Here is a 20,803-nt window from a genome sequence, read left to right on the forward strand (position 1 = left end):
CAGAGAGACAGACAAACAGAGACACAGGGAGAGAAACAGATATAAAATAAAATGTATAAAAAAAAAACCTGTACGCTCGTACACAGTGCGAGGAAAGAGCTGTTGCAGTTGTTTGTTTACCGAGTGTACCTCGCCCTTTCTCCTTCAGCAGCAACGTTTCTCACTCCAAATCTCGCTTTGCTTTTCACCCAATCTGCCACGCGGCAGGTCTGGGATCCGGCGCTTCGGAAAAGCTTTACTGGTTACTGGTTACTTTTTTTAGGAGCCTTTCAAAATGCAGGACTGTAAATCGACCGGTTCCTACTATTTTACCCGCCAGATGCCTTTTAAAAGTGGCAGCTGGTCAGCTGTTTCAACTTCTGAGCCAGGCTGAAGAGAAAGAAGAAAATGAACAGCATGCCTTTCGTGTTTCCGAAGAGCTGTTCTCAAGATGAGAGCAACCCACTAACTGCTCTGGAGGCTTGTGCACCAGAGGTTTTGCTACTGGGTCCCAGACGGGGGCGCAGGTTGAAGTTGGCTTGCTGCGTACAGCAGTGTTGTACAGATAGAGTGCTGGCTGCCTGTGCGGAAGTTGTTATCTGTATCTCCCTTTCCAGCTCCGGCTGTTTTGGGAGGAATGGAAGTCTGTAGCTGTATACGTGGAAATATTGAAACTGTCGCTAAAATGGGTAGTCTTCCGTTCTCCTCTGTGGGTTTCTGTCTGTCTGCCTGTCTGTCTGCCTCTGTGCCTGTGTGTCTTAGTCTCTGTGTGTCTCTGAGTGTCTCTGTCTGTCTCTCTGTGTCTCTGTTTCTGTCAGTCTGCCTGTCTGTCTCACTCCCTCTCTCCTCCCTCTCCACATCTGTCTCTCTTTTTCTTTCTGTCTCTGTCTCTCTCTTTTCTTTCCATTGCAACTTGGGCAATGCCTGTTTGTGTATGCGTGTATGTATGTATATATGTATGTATGTGAGTTTTGTTTGTTTTCTATTTGTTTTCTCTTGTTCAAATTATGCTTGTATGGTTATTGAGTGCATGTACAAGTAACTTAAGTGTGTGTAAGTGTGCGTGTGAATGGACCACGGATTTGATTAAATTGAACGAATGTGAGGCGAGAGAGTGAAGTAGATTTATGAACGCTTGGTTGAAAATGACGTGTTTGTGCATGTGCATTACAAAATATCTCAACTCTGTGCTGTGGACGGTGTCTTCAACATTAAAACGTCAAAGCGTCTCACTGTCTCCGTCTGTCTGTCTGTCTGTCTGTCTCTCTCTCTCTCGCTGTCTCGCTCATTCTTCCTTTTTTATTTCTCTCAGCATATACCTTTGTTTCTACAATTAGTTTTCACGAGTAACTGGTTCAAGATCCAAACTGTTTGGCAGGTTATACACCAACACAAATTGAACTGAGGGGGAAAGGGAAAACTGAATCAGCATGCTAATTCATATCACTTAACAGAATAGTCACGCCAAAAACCTTATGTCAGAAGCGATGATGGGGCTTCAGTTGTGTTTATCTCCATGGAGAAATATAGTTTATCAGGAGTAGGCTTTAAAAAAAAGTGTTTTGAAATACGTAGGAATAGTGTGTGATAAGCAGCTGGGGCAGCGGTAAATGTATCTACCAGTTTCGGCAATCGTAAACGCTTTCCGACACATCACCTGACAGTGATTAACTGCTTCTAGCTGCTCCTAACGGTTCTCCTTTACCTGAACGTGGCACACACACACACACACACACACACACACACACACACACACACACACACACACACACACATATATATATAGTATATATATATATATATATAATATATATATATATATATATATATAATATGCAGATGTAAATCCGTGTGCATTCGTGTGTGGGAAAAATTGTGTGAGAGATTTGTTACCAGTTCTGTCTTTTATGCTCCATTTTAACCCATTGTTCTGTATCGTATGTTGCAGAGTGCAGACGAGAAGCTGCGCAGCATAGGCAACAAGCCGCAGCAGCAGCAGCCTCAGCAGCATCCCCCACATCCACAGCAACGCTACGTTCAGCAGCAGCAGCAACACAAGCAGCAGCAGCAACAGAAGCAGCAGCAACAAAAGCCGCAGCAGCAACAAAAGCCGCCGCCGCAGCAGCAGTCTCCTCCCCCTGTGCCCGCCCGCGAACCCGTGATGGCGGAGCGGCGGGTGCAGATGCGTCCTGGCCGGAGGGAGAGGAGGAGGGACGGGGACGGGGACGGGGAGCTGAAGAGACGGTCCCGCAGTGAGGGGCCCGCGGGACGCCGCGTGGCGCAGTCCATGGACGTGGGCAGCGCCAACAACAGCGCCAACAGGAGGGCCAACCACAGCCAAGGCAACGCAAGTTTCGAGCGGAGGGATGGCAGGGGCAACAGGGCGGACAGGGAGTCTTCCTTAGGGTCTGATGACGGCGGAGCCATCAACCCGGACCCGTCAGGTTCAGACTCTGACTCTGACTCTGACCGAATGCAGTGGACCAAGAACCCTCTCATGGTGCGGAAGCTGAAGAAGAACAAGACGGAGAAACGCAACGCGGCCTCCGATAACGCGAACACCTCATCGGGCTACACACAGCTAGGCCAGCGGAACACCAACCGGGAGAGCTGGGTCTACCTGGCGCCAGAAGGAACCCCACTGCCTACCAGCCCAGAGCAACTGAAAGCGGAGAGTGGAAGCAATTCGGGCAGCCTGAAGAACAAATACCAAAAACTGGAGGAGATGCGCAAAAAGAGGATCGACATCGCCATGACGTCTGATGAAGAGAACACGCCAGAGTCACGGATCTCAAGGCTCCGACAGAGGGCGCTGCAGGGCGCGTTGGGTAGCCCAGCAAGGACAGATAACTCCAGAGCTATTGTGTCGGACCACAACAGTTGGGGACGTTCTGGGGCCCGTACAGGGTCCGCCGTCATGTCGGACCAAGGCACGAGACAGACCATCAACCCGCCTGCCAACCATTACAACAAACAGTCCGTCATTGCTCAGCCCCAAGCTTACCGATCGGGGGTGGCAGTCTCGGCCCAGCCAGCCAACAGAGTCTCCCACCAGCCAGCTGTTCCCCAGACAAGCACACCCAGACACTCTGGCATGATGGTCTCTGCTCAATCTGCGACCGCCTATAACAAGCCTGTTCTGGGGAACACCCGGTCCCCACAACCAGTCCCAACTCCTGTCAAACAGGGCTTCGTCAGGCCCTTCACAGACACCGGCATCACTGAGGCTGCCTCGCCCTCACGTCAGCAGTTCTACACCATCCCCGAGCCTCATGTCGGCAGCCGTGTGGTGCATAACAGTTCGCCAGAGGTGCACGTGAGGAGGTTCAATCCCGCCGGTCGCATTCCTTCCGCAGACTCTATTTATGAGGGAGCAAACAATGCTCAAGACTTTGAGTCCAACCGCTCCATTGCTGCCAACAGATCAGCCTTGTCAGGACGTATCTTTGCTCAGGTGAACCCTCCATCCCAGGATGTGGTGGAGGTACAGCGTGGCACTGCTCTTCAGTATCAGCCACCGGCCAATCAACGTCAGCCAGGAGCCTCCAAGTTCAACGAAGTGGTGGAACTTAGGCTGAAGTCCGCTCGTGTCATAGACAGGCCGCTTTCCCAGACTTTCAAGGACCCTAGGAGTCCCAAAAGTCCAAAACGTAGAGACGAAGGAGGCTTTCACAGTGAAGATTCTCTGGATGAGCTCATCGAGTCAAACATTCAGTACCTGGAAAAGGAGATGAAGCAGGGTGGAAGCAAGAAATCACTGGTACCCGTGTCACGGTCTTCCAGCCTTCCAGACCCACGAAAATCAGCTGCCCTAGCTAACAAGCCTCAGGTGACTGTCAGTGGCCAGCAGTTTGCTCGATCAACAGCCGAGGCCCCTGTTCCCATCCAAAATAACAAAAGTGAGCTGCATTTTCGTGTGCCTCTACATCCCCAGACCACCGCCCAGACCACGCCCACGATTCACATTGCCGAGGAGAACCAGTGGTCAGAACCTGCACACCTTGGAGGCACCAGTTACACGTTTGGCGCGGTGCCAAGGGTGGAGAGAAAACTCTCTTATGACAGTAGGACTCAGTCATCCAGACCCACCAGTGAACATTACGGCAGAGATCCAGATGTGTCCAAATCAGACACACAGCTCAATGCTGCCGTGGTTCAGCCCACCTACAGGGGTGCTATGCTTCACCCGAACAGCGTGGCTGGGCGTGGCTATGTCAGTGACCAGAACCTTACCGTGGATTACAACCAGGGCATGTTCTCTGACGTGGACTACGACATCGAGGTGTCTGAGCGAGTGAAGAAGTGGGAGACCTTCATGAAGAAGCCAGAACCCGGCGCTGGCAGTGAGGGGAAGAAACCCATGCTCCTGACGCCCATAGAGGAGAGGACGGAGGGAGACAGGGATTCCCTCATGATGCCCAGCGAGGTCAGGAAGTCGCTGCGCATGGCGCGGGTGGCGGCCAGCCAGCCCAGTCAGGATCAGCACCTGGGCATGATCAGCATCAAACCCGCCAACTCGGATCCAGCGTTACACATGGGTGCCGACGCCAGGGTGTTGTCCAAAGAGACCAACCTACACAGGTTTTTTCAGGTTGTGCAGGACCCCGCCTCCGGCCTCCCGAGTGGCCCACACTTTTCCCAGTCCACCAGCTCCATTTACATCGACCTGCCCAACCAGGGCCCCCAGCTGTACTCACACTCCTCCACCCTCTATCAGCCAGGCGGCCTCATGTCCCCGGACGAGTTGCGTCAGCACATGCTGGCGAACCAGAGAAGTCGCCTGGAGGCTGAAAGGAATGCAGCAGCACCGCAGTTAGCGCTGACATATGATGATAAACAAAGCACAGACCCTACCGACAGGAAGCAGCGTTTGTCGCGGTATCAGGACGAGATAGACGAGATGAAATCGGTGAAGCACCAGTCCGTGAGCAACTTGCGGAGACGTTTTGACGAAGGTAAGATGACCGCCTCGGAAGAAGAGTCACGTCCTGATTCCCGTGTGGCCAAGGTGTCGCCGACGCAGAAGGACTCTGGTGACGTTAACTGGTCCCAGATGATCACGGGTCTTGAGGACAGGATCAGGGACATGGAGGTGTGGTCCCCCAACATGGAGAGCACCCAGGGCAATGTGGTCAGCATAGAGAGGGTCAAAGCTCGGACACTGCAGACCATCCCCTTCTCAGAGGATCCGTTCTGGAAGGAAATTGAGGAGATGACGACCTTTGACCCCAACAGTCTGGGTGGTCATTTATCAGCGTCGGAGGAAGTGATCAAACCGTGCACAGCACAGACGGCGGAAGAATCGCCCCACAGTTCCACCCTTCCCACCCAGCCCCGTCTGCACTCCGCCATGTCCTCGAAAGAACGAATGCAGCGTTCCAAGTCCTTGTACACACCCAACATCACCCCACTGACCATCAACGTGGAGCCCTACTCCAGCGGCAAGACGTCCAGCTTGGAGAGGGGCAGTGGCACTGACAAATACAGCGGTCCTAGCGCTCTGGACGAAGTGCTGGAAGATATCAGAACCTCCTTAGAAAGAAAGCCCCTCAGTCCCAAACGGAAAGTGGCGGAAAGCTCGGACTCGCACAGATCCTCCCCAGGACCGTTTCAGACCTCTGAGATACTTCGGGCGAGATCGGAGAGAGCGCGCGCTCCTGTAGGCCACCACACGGAGAGCTGGGACAACGTGCCCTCCACCAGCCGCCTGAACCACAGCCACGTGAACCAGCCTGTGTCCATCACCATCTCAAGCACCGCCAAGCCAGCCCCGCCGGCCGCTGCCGTGCCGGGCATGACGGCGGGCCACTACCACCTGGACCCCCACCTGCTGAAGCAGAAGCTGCTGAGCACGGGGCTGGTGGAGGAGGACCACAAGCCGGAGCCCCCAGCCCGGAGTCATGTGCCCGGCAAGTCCATGGTGTCCTCCTCCCTGGCGCTGTCCAAGCCGGTGGCTGTGGCCCCTCCCCAGGCAGTCGTGCGGTCCGTGGTGGCGCCCACACAGAGAGCTGCTGTCGCCGCGGCCAGGCCTCCTCCGCAGGAAGACAAACTAAGTCAGGTACTGTGTTGCCGGCCGGGTACCGTCTGTCAGTTCTTTCCTCTTCCTTCCTTTCTCCTCTTCTCTTTCACCATTCATTTCTCATTCCTTCTTTCTTATCTTCATTTTGGGGGTGGGGGATACACGTGCTTTTTTCTGAAAGATATTACCCGTTGGGTTATCATTATCACTAATCAGATTGGTTTTTCTTATCTTTGATTAATCTGTTCTTTCGAACTTACAGTGTTAGCAGTTTGTACAATTTGATATTCACGTTGTGCTTAACTGCTACCAGGGAAGTAGTTTTTTCACAAGCATTTATCATCATTATCATCATTTTCATCATCATCACCGACAACAACAACAACAACAACAGAAGCAGCATCATCGTCTCTATTTGTCTTTGTCCATTCTTATTATCATCGACGTCATCATTGTCATTATGCTTGTCGTCAGTGTCAACACAACATATAACCACAACCATCGTCATCGTCATCCGCTTCATCATCATCGTCATCATCATCGTCTCGTCATCATCACCATCATCATAGATAGAACCCATTCAACTGATAGATTCATAATTAAACATTTCCTGTTCATTGAAACAGTAAAGATTTCTTGTTAATGTTGACGTTGAACGTTTCCAGTCGTTGTGAACAATTATTTCCCAATTTTCCATTTCAACAGTAAATCAGCCTGAATCAAACATATCCTGTTTGCAGTGTCAGTAGCTGAATGTTTTATGTTGAATTTTCAGACTGACACATTTCCCTGTGACTAGTTCCTTGCCTGCAGAAAAAGTACAGTTTCTGTAGACTACATGGGAGCTCAACAGGCAAGAAAGAGCATGGTGTTCTTTGTCTTATGCTCGAATATTGAGACTTTCTTGGTTCTACAGTAATCCCTTGCTCTGGGAATGCTCTAAGCCTGTAAAAGCCTTTTTCTTATTTAACCACAAACTTTCCCCCTTCTGCTATGAATATACTCCCACCACTCCCTCTTTTTTTTTCTTTTTTTTTGTGTGCTTTATTTTCATGTTTCATCTTTCCTGATTTGATTTTTTGCTTACCTGCGAAATGTTCCCATTTATGATATGAAAATACTTTACAATAATATTTTCTTACTTCACTGAACTAATTTCTTTCCGCTTTCCTTGAAATACTTGAAGCATTTTTCTTTACCCACCTATAAGCTTTCTGGTTCCAACCTCTGAAATATATTTGAACCCTTTGAACTGCTTTACCTACTTGAAGGTGTTTTTTTTTTTAACTCTGCAAAATGTATTCATGTACTCTTTACAAATGTACGCTGGCAATGCACTCGTATACTCTCTTCATATTTACTCTGGACATAAGTCTTTCATCATTTCTAATTCATACATCTTTCATAATTCCTAATCTTACGATAGTGCCCGTTTTCCAAAATTCCCTTATCCTGTATTGTTTTAAAGTACTTATTATAAGTTGTGTTTTTTTCTAATCTTACATAAAGTCTGTCATTATTTTTGCCGTGAGAACATTCTGATCCCTTTTCCTACCTTTTTTCCCTGCCTCTGGAAACAAAGTCAGCAGCACTTTATTTAATCTACTAAGACAAACAATCCACAAAAACCAGACAAAAAGCAAATGGAAAACTCTTAACGTGTAAACATGGAACCCAAACGAACACAATGAAATTCTTTCAACAAAGTGAACTGTGCACTTGCACGCACCCACGCATACTCGATTAATACAGATCCTTGTTTGAATTGGTTTTATGAGAGAGATATTTTTATGTCAACGTATTTGTTTTGATTCTTCTGCGTAACAAAAAATTATGATTGTCCGGTTTTTTCCCAGATCCAACCGGCTTTCAGTTTTACTTCCGAGAACATGATTTTGTCAAATCAAGTAGGATTACTGAAAATCGCTTGGTCTTTTTGTGTGTTTGTTTTTGTTTTGTTTTATTTTTGTGTTTTATTGTTGTAATTGTTGTTGTTGTTTTGGTTTGTTGTTGTTGTTGATTTGCGACATGTTATTACAATGCGCTGGTCGTGATTTTTTGACGCCTAATGGATGTAGGTGATTCTCCTGCCTTGAGCGGCACCATTTTGCCACCGGTTAGTCGGTGAAGGGTCTTCATTTCTTTCGAAGAATCCTTTCTCCTGGGAAGCTAAAGACTAGAATCAACTGTATTGGGGAAACGTGTTTTACTGACGCTAAAGACGATTTTATGATGATATTGCTTCATTAGTAATTAATTCCCTTCAGAAGGGGATACGGACCTTGCGCTGGGTGCATTTTTGAACAACAGGAAATTTCAGTGGAGATCAGGTTTGGTTCTGAATGATGGTACTGAGGTTGTAAGTAAACTGGATACTTTTATGGAACACTTTGCGCCTTTCTGGAGAGAATCATGCAAGAAGCCCTCGAAGACCACCACACTTCCATCACCATTGACGGCAGGCCAGTCTGCAATCTTCGATTCGCAGACGACATCGACCTCATGGGGGGCACTAACACCGAGCTCCAGGATCTAACAAACAGACTTACTACAAGAGCAAGTGCTTACGGCATGGAGGTCAGCACAGAGAAGTCAAAGGTCATGGTCAACAGCACAACTAACATCAGTGCCAACATAACCATGAATGGTGAGCCCTTGAAAGAAGTGACCAGCTTCAAGTACCTGGGAGCAACCCTGTCCAAAGACGGCACCTGCACAGCAGAAATCCGAAATAGGATTAATTCTGCAACGGCCGCGATGGCCAGACTGAACAGGGTATGGAAGAGCAACATCAGATTCCACACAAAATTCCTGCTCTACAAGTCACTGGTGGTCTCCATCCTCTTATATGTATGTGAGACATGGACACTGATGGCAGAAACAGAAAGAAGAATCCAAGCATTCGAAACCAAGTGCTTGAGGAGACTACTACACATCTCCTACAAGGGGCACAAGACCAATGACTATGTGCGGAACCTGGTCAGCAACCTTGTTGGGCCCCAAGAACCACTGCTGACGACTGTCAAACGACGGAAGATGGCATGGTTTGGTCACGTCATACGACATAACACCCTCTCCAAAACCATCCTGCAAGGGACTGTAGAGGGAGGGCGCAGACGGGGGCGGCAGAGAAAGAGCTGGTCCGACAACGTCAAGGAATGGACCAAAATGACGATGCCAGATCTCACGACAGCTGCCAACAGAACGGCGTGGCGAGCTATGACATCTTCCTCATGTCCCCCCAACGACCCGAGCGGTTGAGGGAATGAGTGAGTGAGTGATAGAAGAAAAAAATGTAAAGTTGTTATCTGGCGACCCTTGAAGAGACTGCATATGTCCTTTGGATTATTTCACTCATTGATATACTGAAGAATGTACTGAGCTCTGACAGGAAGTCATAGATCGGGATTAGTGTAGAGAGTTTTATGCTGACTGTCAGATTAGAAGAACATATATGGAATGAAACTGGCCGCCATATGAAGTGAACGTCTGTTGCAGCCTGATCACTCATAAGTGCGTGGCACTGTCCGAGTTTCTCCTCACGTCAAGACGTGCACTGATCAGCTCTCAGGAATGGCCTCCACAGTCCTAGACATGCACGCGAACAAACGAGGCCCCGTCTTCTTTTCTTTTTTTTGTTTTTTGTACGCTTATAGTTGACTTCATCAAGTTTTTGCGCCTTATAAATATTATTAGTAGTAGTTCTTTTTTATGTATTTATCTATTATTTATTTATTTATTTACTTATTTCCTTTTATTTTAGTTTAGTTTTTTTATTATTATTTATTTATTTATTTTTATATTATTTATTTTATTTTTTTCTTCTCAAGGCCTGACTACGGCGCGTTGGGTTACGCTGCTGGTCAGGCATCTGTTTGGCAGATGTGGTGTAGCGTATATGTATTTGTCCGAATGCAGTGACGCCTCCTTGAGCTTCTGATACTGATACTGATACCAGAAACGGCTGACTGCGGCCTGCTTTTGTGTTAGATGATGCGAAAGGAGAACGGGAAGTCTGAGCGACAACAGTCCTGACATAAATCATGTTGTAGGAGAGAGTAGTATCACTTGTGGTCTCTCATAAATATTTATCGCAACAGCAAAGAGAGTCTTTGCAGAATTTTTTGGTTCCACCCATTCGTTCTTATTCCTCAGTTGCTTCTAAATCTGGAAATATACCTAGTCAGAACTTGAGGGTACCACCTATTTCGGAAAACCTTTGAAATTAATGTCAACTGTTAAGAAAGCGATGAAAGAACAATGCAAATATCATATCCAGTGGAATATGAAACAAGAAAATGTTATGGCAACGTGTCATGAGATGTCAAACAGCTGTGTCGAAAAGCTCTATTCAGCCACTTGTCACTGGCTTGATAACATTGGTACAAAACTATGTGATGAGAGAGAAAGCCTGTAGCTGCTTAAATGTGGTGTGGTGTACCTGCTTCGTAAAATAAAATAATTGGAAACCAGTCGTAGATAAGAGAGATAAAATAATAAATAGAAGTTATAGATATATATATTTGATCAGTGCCCATAAATATTGTTAGGTGAGATGCTTGCGTTGCACTTAAGTTTTCAAGAACAAAAATCCATGTAAAGCATGTTTCCTCATTATAATTGGTTGTGGTTGTGCTGACTGTGTCAGAGGGACGAGGTGGAGGCGCTTTGGATGATATATGTGGGAGAATACATCTGACAGTTTAAAGGAGACGCTTCTTAAATGCTTGATGATGCTGTTAAAACGTCTACACCATTCTCCAAGGAAACATAACTTACGAGGCATTTCCAGCAGATAAGTCCATGTGCGTAACGTGATAACAGTAAATGCAAAGACATGGGATTTTTAGAGGATCAGCACGGGTGGAACTCAGCAAATAAGGCCCAATGTGACCGGAAATGTTAAAGAATGATGTAACAGTTTGCAGTCCACCCCAGGCAGTTTGGATGTGCAGGTGATACTGAAGACGGATTTTAAAACTGGAACAGAGACCAAGTAATTTGAAAATTTCTGAAAAATGGTCCTTGTCAGTGGGACAAACTTTTAGGAAAGGCATGTGACATGAAAATAATGTGCGTGGTGTATGGAGTTAGAATAATGATTTGATCATTTCAGTTCAAGTTACATGCAAAAAAGATATTATGAAGGCTATAAGATTTTGCGTATTTGAACGCTGCTTCTATTCTCACGTGATGTTTATCAAGTGATCTGAATAAAAACCGAAACATTGTATCTTGCACTTGCTATCTGCATTGTCCTGTTTGCATTATTACCGGTCAACTCAGGAGATCCAAATGAAAGTTACATTTACTCTTAGCTGTCTGGTACTTCACATTTTTATTACAGAAGATTTGGTCATTATTGTGTTCACGTTCATTGTATGTTGTGTTTCCCACTTAGTGATTAACTCTCTTCTTCACGTGCATCGTGGAGCACTGGGGAATTACTGTTTTAGTGTCTATCAGTGTTTTATTTTGTGTGTGGATTTTATTAGAGATTTATTTCAGAAAACGATGACGTATTTCACTGGGAAGGGACTGTTGGGCCTTTAAATAATGACGGGTTGAATATGATTATTTAGTTTTACTTGCTATTGCTACTATAGCCATTACTATTTACAGGTAAAAGACAAAGTTGATATTGTGAATCTGCATCATGGGTTGTTAAAACAGGTGACGAACTCCATGGAGGACCTACGGCAACTGGCTGTCGACGTGGAGAGAAAGATCAGCATCATCAAATCTCGACTCCTCACCGCTGACGACCAAAACTTGGACAAGATACTTCTCGCTCTCCGCAAGTTTTCTCCCTCAGCTGGTCCCCACTCCCCCGACCTCCAGCCCAGCAATATGCAGGACTTTTATCACACCAAGAAGAACAAGCTGGAAGACGCCCTTAGCGAACTGGAAAGGATCTATGTGAGTCTGGACCTCAACAATGACATGCTGTTGGACGGAGCGGAGAGAAGAGATTACCCTTCCTACCGAACTAAACCTGTAGGGACCACTGCCAGCATCAATCCCACGTCAGGCATTGGCTCCGCTGCCAGTCCAAGCCGCCTCATGTCGTCCTCGTCCTACATGTCTCCACTGTCAGTGGCCACAGTTCAGGCAGAGAGGTCGCCTTATGACCACCGACAGACAGGGGTCAGCAAGGTGGACATTGACAAACAAGCACAATCTGAGTTCGATGTGATATCCAAGTCGTTCCAGGCCATCATCGATGAAGTCAACAAAACTGCCTCCCTCGTGTCTAGCGCCTCCACTCCCCAGCCGAGACCCAAGAAGCCACTGCCCGAGATCAAAGAACTGCAGAGTAAGCTGTACGCCAGTAAAGAGCAGGACATCCAGAAATACGTGGCTTCTCCAGAACCCGCACGACGTCCTCTGAACGTCACGCTTATCTCCCAGCAGGTCAGCTCCCCCGCTGCATCCACCCCTAAATCTCCACCAGCTGTGGCTCCAAAGCCGTCACTTCGTATGCAGGCCTCCGCTGGCCAGTCCCTGCAATATTCTGCTTCCCCGAGCCAGCAGACTGTGTCCAGTGGTGTCAGTATTGTGACCACTGCCCAGAGCCCCGTCACCAGTGTGGTACGGGCCGAGATGGCCAAACCTGCTCCAGAAAAACGGGAACAGCGAGTACGTGGAAGATTCCGGCCCAAACCAGCCAATCAGGAGAAAGAAGACGCTGCCAGTCGAAGGGCTCGCTCCAAATCATCACCCACCATCACCCTGCAGGACCTGCAAGATGCCTCAGCGAGTGAGGGCAGCACATTCACCAGTGAGGGACAACCCACTGCAAAGACACAGCTCAACTTTCAGCTGGAGCCAGCTGGAGCGCCAAGCGGATCCCGGAAGCCGCCCCTCCACCTTGACATAGCGAAAGCGCAGCAAGGCTCCGTTGTGGAGTTACAGATAAAACCTCCGGCAATGTTCCAAGATGGTGGAGACACAGTGGATCAGCCCTCTGGCTCAGTGGTCGCTCAAAGCGTCGTCCTGGAACCATCATCTGATGCGCCACCCCCAGAGAGCAAAACGGTTGTCTTTCCTGGGACACCCCCCACCTCCTCCGTCATGTCAGTGAGCACACCATCATCATCTGCCACACAGCCTGCCAACCCCTCTAAAGCTGACGTATCCAGCTCGGAGAGTTCAGCAGAAACTCGAGAGAAGAAGAGTAAACAGAAGATGGGTCGGGGTGTGGCCATGATGGTGGAAATGTTCAGCTCCAGTGACGAAGAACGGCTGAAGAGGAGTCACCCCTTACACACCCGCAGTGCTCCCGACCTCAGCGCTGACATGCCCAGCGATGACGCCATCAACGTCCCGTCAAGCGTCTCCAACATCCGGCCCGCCGAGATGTCCAGACTGCTTCAGTACAAAACGGAGACGGGATCCGCGCACGGAAGTCCAGCGACAGAGCGGAGACGTGTTGGTGGGGGACACGTGGCTCAAGCTGACGGTGTGGGGAGTCCCCAGTCCCCCAGCAACAAGCCCCCTTTCCACCCCTTCAGACGGCAGCAGCCCAGCCCTGACCGCACCTCTGAAAGCAGTCCTCAACGGAACACGACTGCCACGGAAGCCCGCCCTGCTGACACCACCACCACCTCCACTCCCACCGCCAGTGACACCACCACCACCACTACCACCACCAGCACGGCAGCCATAACTGCCGACAAAGTCACGCTCCGTGCCCGATCCGTGGCCAGCAAATCGGACGGGGACGACGCCCCAGAACGGCCCCGCAGTTTCCACGAGCTGCTGTCCACCTTTGAGCCGGACCTGCAGCGACTTGGCAAGCTGCGCTCCCAGGGCAGGTGCGCCTCCGAGGAGGTGCTACCCGAACAGGTGGTGGTGGCCAGGGTGTTCCACGCCCCCTCCTTCACCTCTGAGCCCGACCTGCGGGCCAAGAGGAGCACGGCCCCCACCCCGCAAGGTACCGTTACCTTTCAGCTTAAGGTGAAGAACAGAGCTTAGCTCCATGGTGGACAGAGTGCAGGTTTGCTGACACCTGTTCCTTTTTTGTCACTGCTCTGTTGGTGTATTGTGATGTGCTGCACAAAATGTCTCACCGTGGTATTCGTTTGGCTTGAATTTATGATGTAATGGAACAAAAAACTGCAGTTATTATTTATTCTCGCAGCTCATTTTCGTTGTTAATAACAAACAGGTAACGTCTGTTCTTGTTCAGCAATGGTATTCTCTTAAAAAAAAACACACACACAAAAAAAACAGTGGACATGTTTTCCTCTTTGCTATGCTGTTTGATGTCTTTGTAAATATAAGAGATTTGTTTATATCCTTCCTTTACGAAGCTGTATGTAATCACATGTTCATAATATCTCTTTTTCCCTTTTCATATTCATTTTGTGCAATATTAGAAAATGTAGATGGAACCTTCTGTGCAATAGTAGTGATTCTGTTTCCGACCTGTGATGTTAACAGTGACATGTTGTGTATGCCTTTCAGAAGTGCGGCAGTGGAGGCTGTAAGAAAGGAAGAGGGGAATGCCAGGGTAAACGATGTGAAGCATTGTCTCGTCTTTCTAACGACCTTTGTTTGGTATTCTGCCAGTTCAGTACGCTATTTTCAGTTGTAGGCCCTTCATAGAAGGCTTTAATTCCTAATCGTGATTACTGTTTTCAGACGCGAGTTTAGATGCTTTTGGAATCGCTGAATAACATTCATGCGTGTGTGCGTGTGTGTGGTTGTTGACCGCATCTGTTTTGTTTTGGCTGTCAGTTACTTTCAGCTGCTATCTAGACGGTGTAGGTGCTCCGCGGATCGCAACTTTTCATAGATGCTTGGCGTGCCTTTTTTTAAATTTTTTTATCTTTGTCGGCATATGTTTTAATTCGTTGTCAACGTATGTGTTAACACAACTTACTGTTATGACGAAGAAACAGTTCATTGTGCCTCATGGATCTGGTTGTGACGGTAGTGTCAGAGTGTGCGTTCCAGTATCTTTGCATGTATCGTGGTCACCAAACGGTGTGTGTACATAATGTAAAGTAACTATGCTGATGTCTGACTTAACGTTAACGCTGGTGTTGTTAATCCTGTCAACTTGCCCACATCACATGCTTGGTACTCCCTCGGGACAATGAAGGAGACTGACCACCCGGGGTTACTGAGGACATGGAGGACCTGACACAGGGGGGGGTGTCCATGACTCAACACGGCATGGCCACGTGAAGGCGGCAGCACGGACCAAGTCTTCACACTTTTCGTCGTCTTCAACAGCAGCGGTAGCTGGAAGCTCAACACTGTTTACGGGGCACAGCTGGCTACACTGCTGGCCGTTTCCTTACATACATAAGCACTTTCGAGAACAACACTTGTCAAACAATGTTTTCGTTGAAGTATATATGTATATAGCTTTTTTCGCTTTCAGCCAACAAGTATTTTGTCTTAATAGTGCTGGGTATCCCAGATGGAAAACGTGCTTTCGCCAGTGCCTTAAATGGTGTTTTCGACTGATTTGACTCCATTGACATCCTTGGACCATTTGATGTCAGTACTGATTTGCACAGATGATTTGTGGTGTGTGGAAGTATTTCAGCTTTCGTTGTCATCTGGGGCAACAAGTGAATACTTTTCTGTGGAAATGGCTGATGGTTGTAAGAATGGCAGATGTTGTACTAGAAAGGTTAGGGATACGTGTGGGTGTTAGTTCTGTGATAGGAACTTGATGATTAATGACCAAAGAATAATTGTAGGGTTGGAAAATATATTTTTTGTTTTGTTGTCTGCATTTGTTTCAGTGATTTCAGGAATACACAATAGTATTGTGTGATAGTTTGCAGAGGAAAGAAGCCTTAGAAATAACATTTTATCTTTTTTGACATTGTGCTCATATAGCAAAAGAATGTGATCATAGTTTTGTCACTTTCTATTCTTGCAAGATATAATCATTTGGGTTTTTGTTTTGCATTATGAAATCAATAGTCTTAAAAAAGAGCTGTTTTTTTTAGCACTTGGTATATGTTTCGTTTTGTGATATGTCGGTATTGGCTTGCTCTTTTACTTATGCATTGGTTAAGTCAATGACGAGGCGATGAAGTTGATATCGTGTGTTGAAATCAGGACCATGAATACTTCCAAAGCAAGTGGATTTATATCCATGTGTGTCATCGAGAGACGGAAGGTGTAGATTACTTAACCACTCGTGTATGTTGTAAACGTGGCTTGTCTGTTTATTTTAGAGATCCCACGTACATGAAGGACTGACGAGCGTTCCAGGGGGAACTTTTTCCCCAATTTGAAACTTGATAAGAGGGAGATAAATGAGGGGGAGGGAATAATTTGTGGACGCTTACTTGGTGATATGAACTCAAAGTATCAGTAGATTAACCGAACTACAGATGTCGGGTGGCGGGGGGTGGGGTGTGGTGGGGGTGAATCGCGAAGTTTCCTCAGCGTGTTTGGTATACGCTACAAGCGCTGCAAAAAGTGGTAACGAAAATAAACGAAGGACTGTCCAGGAGAACCCAAACCATGAATGTGTTTGGGGATGATGTCATTGGACGTGCCTGACCTCACCCCAGAGCTCATCACTCTTGCCGGCTTATCCAAGCTGTCACGGGTCGCTCAGACTCAGATAGTGAATCTCGTTTTCGGAGACATACAAGGGAGTGATTCATGACTGTTTTCAGACCCCCATCTTCCCTCTATACCTACCATACATTACTCCGTGTTTCCAGGCCCTATCCTCCCTGCTTCCTCCTCCAGATTGTGGCCTCCGAATGAAACGTGCTCTTCCGGACAGACACGGCAATGCAGCTCAGGATGTCTGTGGTGCTGTACGAATAAGGCCCTCAAGTATCCACCCTTGCCTCGTGGTCTTCATGGCCGGTTTTCGTTCCTCGGCCATCCATCCCTACCCTGCACGTCTCCTTCTCAGTTTTTCGTTCCCATTGTCCACTTTTCGCCTTCCACAGGGATGACCAAGAAATTTATCATTCGAATGTCTCCTCATTTACTCAAGCATTATTCTTGTATCAAATGACTTATGGTAGATGAAGACTTTCGGTTTTGTAGGTGTAGTATGTTTCTTGACATTTACTGTATAAAATCGTTATGGTCAACTTTGAAGATAACTTTTTGCCTGATGCTGTAAACATAGTTCATTCTTTTCCATTTGAGAGGAAACTTCGTGGTATTATCGTTAGTATTATTATTAGTAGTAGTATTTATAACTCATTAATCGTCGATTCGTTTCTCTTGAACTGCATGGCAAGTTTAACTACGATTTGCCAGTGATGTGCATTCGATATTGTTTCATGATTATTTGTTGCTTCATTTGTGTTAGCAATTTGAACTGTTTTGTGGGTGTATCGTGCAATATGATGTGACGTGTAAAATGACGACCCGGTCACAGGTATACAGGTGGATATGGATCCGTTATAGGTTTAGTTGTAGTATGGTAATCTCGTTACCTAAGGTGAGATGAAATGTTTCCCTCTTTTTTTGAAACTGGGAAAAGATAGGTGTTTAGATTCTGCCGATCAAACTCCTTTGGTGAAAAACCAATATATATATATATTTCAAATGGAAGTTACATGTTTACACTCCCATCTCTCTCTCTCTCTCTCTCTCTCTCTCTCTCTCTCTCTCTCGTGTATGTGTGTGTGTATGTTTTTGTTTTTTTTTTTGTTGTTTTTTTTGGGTTTTTTTTGTTGTTGTTGTTGCTGTGTTACGTGTGTGTGTGTGTGTGTGTGTGTGTGTGTGTGTGTGTGTGTGCGTGCGCGCGCGCAAAGAGGGAAAATGGTGTTCACAATAATCGCAGCGAGCAGCCGATGCCAGTCACTATTAATATTCATGAAAAGAAGATATTCAGGCACTTTTATTTGAAAGCATTTAACTCACACGAGAGTTTTATGAAATGGTTAGAAAAACAATCACAACGTTTTCTTCAAAACGTTTCATTCAACTCAAATGGAGGTTGTGGCAGGTACACACTAAATGAAACTTCGAGCGCTTGATGTTTGGGAGAAGAGACATTGCCCACTTACAAGTGGGAAGGAAGAACACCTAACTCTGGTAGACAACAAAGCAGAATGTAGTGTTCCAGTGGAGCGGAAGGCAGTTAGCAGACGTCGATAATTACGGCAATCTGCCGGTACCGGCATGTTTATTGCTTGCCGTTCTGCTACACGTTGTGTACACCTTCCCCTCGCAGGCCGCACTGAGCTGAACGCTGAGCACAGTACGCGACTCAGTACTACACTTTCTGGCATTGGGTGGGAAGTGCCTTGGCAGTAGGTATACACGTGAGTTTCGCTGTGACGTGGCTGTGTATTTGTGGCAGACGGAGTAGGGAGAGCAAGAGTAATGGGGTGAGGGAAAGGTGAAGGTGGGGATGTTTGGGAAGCGGGAGGGTGAGATGTGGTGGGGGTCTGGGAGCAATGAAGGAAGTGGAGGAAGTTGGTTGGCAGCAGTCAGTTGTTGTGGCGTGGTGCTCTGACACCCAGTCACTGTCGGTGCTGAAGCGCATCTTTGATTTGTCACGGTTGTTTTTGCCTGTTTTTCTAATGACTCTCTCTCTCTCTCTCTGTATGTATATATATATATATATATATATATATAAGTGTGTGTGTGTGTGTGTGTGTGTGTGTGTGTGTTGTACCAAGTGACAGTTCATCAAATTCGATCGACACTCTTCGCTATCCATGTATTGGCAGTGTGCCTTCAAAATTGTGTTTAGAAATGTACAGAGTTGCATGGAAACGAAAAAAGGTTATTTTCTTATTACTGAATATATAAGTTCATGACAATGGAGAATGGGTGTCTATTGCCAATATAAAACTGAATACTTTTAAAATCTTCGTTCTGTGTATATTTCGCCGTTGGTAATTGTTCATGCACAGTTGAAAAGGCATGTGCAACAACTCTGTGAATTATGTATGCGTACGTGCTTGTAATTGATATTTCAGTTTTATTTATTCAAATTCTGTACCATATACTGCCACTGTATATCTCATGCAAATGGTGCTAACACTATTGTTTGAATAAACAGCCTTCAGATGAAGAACAACGATGATGTTATGCACTTATTTAATGATGCAATAGTTACTTTCAATACTTTATTCAGAAAGGAAAAGCAATCATTGTGTGTAATTAGTGCTACTTAAAGAATGCGAATGTGTATATTTTGATGATGTTTGTGTTCCTTCCTATGGAAAAAAAATCTTTAAGGACTGTGAATGTGTTAATTAAAATGGTGCTTGAAATATTGCTGACAACATTAAAAAAAAGAAAAAAAAGAAAGATATATAGGGCTTTATTACCCGAGGCTGAAATGTTGCCGACAGTATATTTCACTTGTGAAGGAGGTGACAGAACATCATCGTGTTGAGACATGGTAACATTCTGATGTTAAGATAATGTTAAGATATGGTTTTGCTATGCAATTAATGAGCATGTTTATTTCTTGGAAGTAATTGTTTGAAGTGATACAGAGAAGAAACCCTGTCTCAAAATAAATAGACATCAAAGTGCTTGAGTACATGAAACATCTTTATGAATGTGTGGCTTTTGAGATTGACTGCAGGTAATGGGAGATAACTGCTCTCTCTCTCTCTCTCTCTCTCTCTCTCTCTCTCTCTCTCTCTCTCTCATTCAGTGTTCATAAATCTCGGAATAAAAAATAATTATAACATGAAAAATAAGAAATCTGGAGCAAATCGTTGCTTTATTTCAACTGAGAGTATGATCAACATTTGATCTCTTGTAGTTCGTGAATAAACAAACATACAAACAAAAAATTCGCTGATTTTTGTGACTTGAAAGTCAAATAAGGTATCAATAATTTCACAGGGCAAGCACAGCAAGGGAATACATGAACATTGTTTGCAAAAAAAAGGGTGGGGGGGGGTGGGGGTGGAGAGAGAAATGATAGAATAAAGGAATTTATGCGAATGCTTATGTTTTGCAGGGATGAGAGGAAATTAGCAGAATGATATGAAACGAAACGAGCATGCCGCCCGAGGAATGTTGTTCAGTGAATACCATTGGCTAGACCTATTGTCTGCATGAATGAATTGTTGTTCAGTGAATACCATTGGTTAGACCTATTGTCTGCATGAATGAATTGTTCAGTGAATACCATTGGCTAGACCTATTGTCTGCATGAATGAATTGTTGTTCAGTGAATACCATTGGCTAGACCTATTGTCTGCATGAATGAATTATTGTTGTTCAGTGAATACCATTGGTTAGACCTATTGTCTGCATGAATGAATTGTTGTTCAGTGAATACCATTGGCTAGACCTATTGTCTGCATGAATGAATTGTTGTTCAGTGAATACCATTGGCTAGACCTATTGTCTGCATGAATGAATTGCCTCAGTACGTTCGTTCCTGTTGTATCTGGGTTTAAAACGACACACATCATACACTGCACGGGACACTGGCAAATGTGCCGAACGGTGTGTGTGTGTTTGTGTTTTTTTTTTAATTAATTTTTTAAAAAATAAATATGTATAACTCCGTTGTCGCCATGTGGCGGCCACTGGCCTTAAGGTTTATTGTTTTCCACAATCATCCCTCGTGCGATGCAGCTGGTGTAATAAATATTTGATTTCAGAAGTACCTTGCGTTGGCTTTTTTATGTAAAGAAGTTGTGTGTGTGTGTGTGTGTGTGTGTGTGTGTGTGTGTGTGTGTGTTCTTTCTTTAATTTAACATCTTTTCACTTTGAGTGATATTAGACGTGTCGTGTGTGTGTGTGTGTGTGTGTGTGTGTGTGTGTGTGTGTGTGTGTGATTTGGGGTTGAAGATGATGGTTAAAGGGGGATATACACAC

At 46.0% G+C, this 20,803-nt stretch overlaps 1 protein-coding gene across 6 annotated transcripts in view; it reads left to right on the forward strand.

The window, feature by feature from the left end:
- The window catches only part of LOC143282870 (uncharacterized), a 96,038-nt gene extending 75,450 nt beyond the window's left edge, over window positions 1-20,588 (forward strand). For 5 of the 6 annotated variants that reach the window (XM_076588737.1, XM_076588771.1, XM_076588779.1 and 2 more), the window contains 2 exons: window positions 1,928-6,037; window positions 11,672-20,588. In XM_076588737.1, the coding sequence (XP_076444852.1) occupies window positions 1,928-6,037; window positions 11,672-13,975 (6,414 nt within the window). In that variant the 3' untranslated portion in view covers window positions 13,976-20,588. The remainder of the gene's footprint in view (window positions 1-1,927; window positions 6,038-11,671) is intronic. The other variant, XM_076588754.1, reaches the window with a different exon arrangement.
- The last annotated feature ends 215 nt before the right edge of the window (window positions 20,589-20,803 follow it).

The sequence above is a fragment of the Babylonia areolata genome, chromosome 1 (assembly GCF_041734735.1).
Source record: "Babylonia areolata isolate BAREFJ2019XMU chromosome 1, ASM4173473v1, whole genome shotgun sequence".
NCBI lineage: Eukaryota > Metazoa > Mollusca > Gastropoda > Neogastropoda > Buccinidae > Babylonia > Babylonia areolata.